Here is a 6,750-nt window from a genome sequence, read left to right on the forward strand (position 1 = left end):
TCTTCTATTCAATTCCATTGGTCGACTTCTCTGTTTTTATGCCAACACCAAGCTGTTTTCAATACTGTAGCTCTGTAATAGAGTTTGAAGTCAGGGATGGTAATGGCTCCAGATGGGTCCTTTATTGTATAAGATTGTTTTGGCTATCCTGGGTTTTTTGTTTTTCCATATAAAGTTGATTATTGTCTTCTCCAGATCTGTGAAGAATTTTGATGGGATTTTGATGGGGATTGCATTGAATCTATAGATTGCTTTTTTTAGAATTGCCATTTTTACTATGTTGATCCTCCCAATCCAAGAGCATGGGAGATCCTTCCATTTTCTGGTGTCTTCTTCAATTTCTTTCTTCAAAGACTTAAAGTTCTTGTCAAATAGATTTTTCACTTCCTTGGTCAGAGTTACCCCAAGATATTTTATGCTATTTGTAGCTATCATGAAAGGTGATGCTTCTCTGATTTTCCTCTCTGCTTCCTTATCCTTAGTGTATAGGAAGGCAACTGATTTTTTGGAATTGATATTGTGCCCTGCCATATTACTAAAGGTGTTTATCAGCTGTAGGAGTTCTTTGGTAGAGTTTTTGGGGTCGCTTATGTATACTATCATATCATCTGCAAATAATGAAAGCTTAACTTCTTCCTTTCCAATACGAATCCCCTTGATCCCCTTATGTTGTCTTATTGCTATTGCTAGAACTTCAAGCCTGAACAGAGAATTCTCAACAGAAGAAGTTTAAATGGCCAAAAGACACTTAAGGTCATGCTTAACTTCCTTAGCGATCAGGGAAATGCAAATCAAGACAGTTTTAAGATACCATATTACTCCTGTCAGAATGGCTAAAATCAAAAACACCAAAGATAGCCTTTGCTGGAGAGGTTGTGGAGGAAGGGGTACCCTCATCCATTGCTGGTGGGAATGCAATCTTGTGCAACCACTTTGGAAATCAGTGTTTCTGTTTCTCAGGAAATTCAGGATCAACCTACTTCTGGACCCAGCAATACAACTCTTGGGAATATACCCAAGAGATGCCCTATCATACAACAAAAGTATATGCTCAACTATGTTCATAGCAGCATTGTTTGTAATAGCCAGAACCTGGAAACAACCTAGATGCCCTTCAATGGAAGGATGGATGAAGAAAGTGTGGAATATATACATATTAGAGTACTACTCAGCAATAAAAAACAAAGACTTCTTGAATTTTGCATGCAAATGGATGGAAATAGAAAACACTATCCTGAATGAGGTAAGCCAGACCCAAAAAGAGGAACATGGGATGTACTCACTCATATTTGGTTTCTAGCCATAAATAAAGAACATTGGGCCTATAATTAGTGATCCTAGAGAAGCTAAATAAGAAGGTGAACCCAAAGAAAAACATATAGGCATCCTCCTGAATATTAACCTTCATCAGGCAATGAAAGGAGACAAGGACAGAGATCCACATTGGAGCACCGGACAGAAATCTCAAGGTCCAAATCAGGAGCAGAAGGAGAGAGAGCACAAGCAAGGAACTTGGACCTCGAGGGGTGCAGCCACACACTGAGACAATGGGGATGTTCTATCGGGAACTCACCAAGGCCATTTGGCCTGGGTCTGAAAAAGCCTGGGATAAAACCGGACATACCTCTTCCATATAGTGCTTGAAGTTCTAGCAATAGCAATAAGACAACATAAGGCAACCAAGGTGATTCGTATTGGAAAGGAAGAAGTTAAACTTTCGTTATTTGCAGATGATATGATAGCATACATAAGTGAGCCCAAAAACTCTATCAAAGAACTCCTACAGCTGATAAACACCTTTAGTAATGTGGCAGGATACAAGATCAATTCCAAAAAAATCAGTAGCCCTCCTATATATTAAGGATAAGGAAGCAGAGAGGGAAATCAAAGAAACATCACCTTTCAGGATAGCCACAAATAGCATAAAATATCTTGGGGTAACTCTGACCAAGGAAGTGAAAAATCTATTTGACAAGAACTTTAAGTCTTTGTAGAAAGAATTTGCAGAGGACAATAGAAAATGGAAGGATCTCCCTTGCTCTTGGATTGGGAGGATCAACATAGTAAAAATGGCAATTCTAACAAAAGCAATCTATAGATTCAATGTAATCCCCATCAAAATCCCATCAAAATTCTTCACAGACCTTGAGAGGATAATAATCAACTTTATATGGAAAAACAAAAAACCCAGGATAGCCAAAACAATCTTATACAATAAAGGACCCATCTGGAGCCATTACCATCCCTGACTTCAAACTCTATTACAAAGCTACAATGTTGAAAACAGCTTGGTACTGGCATACAAACAGAGAAATTGACCATTGGAATCGAATAGAAGAACCAGATTTTAACCCACAAACTTATGAACACCTGATTTTTGATAAAGGAGCTAAACGTGTACAATGGAATAAAGAGAGCATCTTCAACAAATGGTGCTGGCAGAACTGGAAGTCAATCTGATGAAGAATGAAAATAGATCCTTATCTATCACCATGCACAAAACTCAAGTCCAAATGAATTAAAGACCTCAATATCAGTCTGAACACACTGAACCTGATAGAAGAGAAAGTGGGAAGTACTGTACAACACATGGGCACTGGAGACCACTTCCTATGTATAACCCCAGCAGCACAGACATTAAGGGCAACATTGAATAAATAGAACCTCCTTAGACTGAGAAGTTTCTGTAAAGCAAAGGACACTGTCACTAAGACAAAAAGGCAACCCACTGACTGGGAGAAGATCTTCACCAACCCCGCAACAGACAAATGTCTGATCTCCAAAATATTTAAAGAGCTCAAGAAACTAGACTTCAAAATGCTAATCAACCCAAAGACATTTCTTATACATAGGAACATTTTTGCTACTTTTTCTATTTTTACTCTGACTTTTTGAGGAAGGAGAGGTAGACTTCATCTTCACTATGTTTATTTTAGGCGAAAGGGTTACCTTACAATTGATGGTGTTTTCTTGTTTAGCTTCTGGTCATAATCACAGAAACTGAATGAAATAATTGCCTGTTGTTAGTGTTTGTGTGACCATTACATAGACTACAGTTGGTACTCTTGAAAGAACATCCTCTCCAGTGGCTTTTTTATGTCCCAATATACAGAGTCACTTTCTTTGTAGAGACCAAAGGAATATTATTGTGTTTAATGCTAGCACAAGTAAATCCAGGATTGGAGATTACAAAAACTATCTTATTCACTTTAGATGATGAATGAAATGTTTTTCTGACCAGTATGGTGCATATCAGAAGTAAACATCTCTGATACCAACTTGTCAGGTGACCCATGGTATCACTCTCTTATGTCTAGTTGGGGTTTAATATTGCCTCTGGTGCTTGTCTTATTCAATAGCTACAGAAAGTCTCAAGCAGTAAGTTTTTCCTGACTGTTCAGTCTCTTAAGATTATCTTCTGATAATCTATTCTGTTTCTATAGCTGCTAATACTCTGGATAGCTGGTTTGACAGAAAGAAATGGAGAGGGAGAATGGAATGAGAAGGTGAGCTATAGGTGTGGTGGTCTGACTTTCCTGCCCACATGTGAGATGGCAGATCTTGTCTACCAGGATGGTCTTGTGAAATTTAGTTTTGTGAATGTGAAGAGTCAGATGGGACAATATCTGTGACTAGGAGAATTTTGACACAGATGGATTGGATGAGCTGATCTATATTACCTTAAGCATTTCTTCAGAATAAAATTCTCACATTTTGTGTCAAGAGGTTTTGGATACATAGACAAACATTTATTCCATAGCATAAAAGAATTTCAGTTGAAATAAATAACATAAAGGTAGTCTTAAATATTTCTCAAGAATTTCCCACATGATTTTGTCCTGCCCTCTTATTAGTTTTATTATTTCAGCTTTTATTGGTGATTTTATAATGACTCAGACTTCCTTCCCTTGCTGATTGCTCACAAAGAGACAGCCTCCACCTCATGCAGGTCTACCTTTTAAGAAGTCATGACAAAACCAATTTTAATTAGTACCTACAGAAGCTAGGCAAGTTTCCCACAGTTTCATGTCTTTGAAGCTTCCATCCAAGAATCTGGGGTCCATCTCTGGATCAGTGGCATGTCAGAGAAATGTTTCACACTGAAAATCGGTAGAGAGGAAGCTGAAGATCTTGCAGTTTATCTTGAAGTTTATCTAAGCAACTCATTATCTATATATAGTGAGAAAGAAACAAACAAAAACTTCCTTGTTTGTGGAGCCCCATCTGTCAATAGTGAATTCGTAGAGATCTGTCTGCCTCTGCCTCTGCCTCCTATGTGTTGGGATTAAAGGTGTGTGCCACCACACCCAACTACTCTCTTTTTTTCTTTTTAGGAATTTATCCACTTTTTTTTCTTTTCCAAGCCTACATTTATTTTTAAACACACTGTCAACAATTTAGAGATTTTCTTCATTTGAATCTGTCTTTACTGTGTATCTTACTGACCACATGAGTCTTTAATTTGCTAAGCAATATGGCTAGGATTAAAGCTATGGCTCTGACAGCTCTATCCACCCATTCTTTAGCTTTCTGAGAGTCTTGCCTCATGGCAGAGGTTGTCGTCAGAGCCATGTTTATTGCCACAACTCTATGGCATTTCAAGGTCCATGCCACTACCAAGAGGCATGCTGTAGGGTATTCATACATACAAGCTTTAAATGAGAAATTAATGAAAAATAAACCATGGATTTGAAGGAGAGTGAAGTGATATATATGGAGGTATTTGAAGAGAAGAAAGGAAAGGAGAAATGCCTTAATTAAAATACAATCCCATATATAAATAGAAAAAAAAGAAGTGGCTGCCTTCCCTCAATAATAACTACAGATACCTATGAAAGAATCCTGTAATGATTTATGTACTTTCAAGAATTGTACCATATCTGACAGTACTTGACATCGAAGGAAAACATAGAAAGGAAATTCTGCATTATACATAACATGTATAAAAATAAATTTATAATCCCAGGCTGTTCTTTGTTGTTCAAAGAGGAGCATATTCCCTACAAATAAACATATACTTACTGTCTGATCTGAGACATGAGACAACCACAGGCCTTTAATGAAGCACTTCAGCAAGCCTGTGACTATGCCTAGGCCTTGTTGATTTGCATGTGCCCAGAGCACAGCCCACTGTCCGAGGACTTCTTCATAGATAGGTAACACCCTGTGCTGGAGTCAGGTTCAGAAAAATCACAGCACAGAAATGATGATCATCACTCATCTTCTGGGGTTGCTGCTACTCTGGCTTACAGGTAAGGAAGAGAGCATTGAGAAGGTATTCATCTGAGTATGGTCAGTTCTTCATTGCCTCTATGAAAGTCCTCAAATAACAAAATTAATTTTGAAAGAATTTGTTTTCAATTTTTCAACCTCAGGTGCCAGATGTGAAATTCAGATGACCCAGTCTCCAGCCTCCTTGTCTTCATCTCTGGGAGATAGTATCACCATAACATGTCAGGCAGGTCAGAACATTAAAAGTTATTTAGCGTGGTATCAGCAGAAACCAGGGAAACCTCCCAAGCTCCTGATCTATGCTACAAACAGATTGGCAGATGGGATTCCATCAAGGTTCAGTGGCAGTGGATCTGGCACACAGTATTCTCTTAAGATCAGTGGTCTGCAGCCTGAAAATGTTGCAACTTATTATTGTCAACAAGGTTTTCGTACTCTGCCCACAGTGATACAAGCCCTGAAATAAACTTCCACAGTAAGCAGAAGTAAGAGTCAAGGCTACTGAAATTGTTCCTTCTGTGGTCTTCCGCAGCTAGGACTCTTTTTTTATTTTTTGCTCATATTTAAAAGTAGATGTGATTTTTCTGCACAGAGATCAGAGGAAATTTTATCCCTTAAATCTCTGTCTTCTTTCCAAACACAAGCATTAAAAACAGAGGAATTATTTTTATTATTTCCAAAACAAAAAGGCTTTTCCTGTACAACATAGTTATGTCAATAGCTAAAATTCATAAAATATACACGTTAAAATACACACACAATAAAAATCAAAAAACCTAAATATGCATAAAAACCAAGCTGGAGTAATCATTGAGAGGCCATTATTATATATAGTATAAATATACCATTAAAACCCAAGGAAGAAGGCGCAGAAGATGGCTTAATGATCAGAACACTGGGTGCAGCCAGGCAGTGGTGGCACACACCTTAATCCCAGCGCTCAGAAAGCAGAAGCAGGTAGATCTCTGTGAGGTGGAGGATAGCCTGGTCTATAAAGTTAGTTCCAAGACAATCAGGACTGTTTCACAAAGAAACTCCGTCTCAAAATAAAAAAGAAATCTAAAAAAACAAAAAGGAAAAGAAAAGAAAAAAGCCAGAGGGTGCTCTTCTAGAGGAGTCTTGTTTGATTTCTAGCAAACATGACTGCTAGCGACTGCCTGTAACTCCATTTCCAGGATATCTGGCCTCTGGAGGCATTGTACTAATTTGGTTCACAAACATTTATGAAAGTAAACCCCCAAATTGTTAAAGTAAAAATAAGTATGCCTTAAGTATTTAAAAATTGTAGAGGCCTATAATTTGACCAGTCTGATACTGGGAACAGAGTATTCTCAGACTTGCTTTCACTGAAAGAAAGTCTTTCTGAGGACATGGTCTTCACTTGTGGTGTCAACTCTCATATCATATGCATGATATGAAGATTTCTCCATTAACTGTTTTCTTTTTATTTTCTCTCCTTTCTTTTTTTATTTTTTTTTAATTTATTTATTTATTAAAGATTTCTGTCTCTTCCCAGCC

General features: G+C 37.7%; 1 gene segment (V, D, J or C); it reads left to right on the plus strand.

Moving 5' to 3' along the window:
- The first annotated feature begins 5,203 nt into the window (after positions 1–5,203).
- LOC121433058 lies at positions 5,204–5,698 on the plus strand. The segment is given in 2 exon segments: positions 5,204–5,252; positions 5,376–5,698. Coding segments are annotated over 2 exon segments (372 nt in total).
- Positions 5,699–6,750: the final 1,052 nt, after the last annotated feature.

The sequence above is a fragment of the Microtus oregoni genome, unplaced genomic scaffold (genome assembly GCF_018167655.1).
Source record: "Microtus oregoni isolate MIOR12 unplaced genomic scaffold, Mior012 000002F_ref0000024, whole genome shotgun sequence".
Taxonomy (NCBI): Eukaryota; Metazoa; Chordata; class Mammalia; order Rodentia; family Cricetidae; genus Microtus; species Microtus oregoni.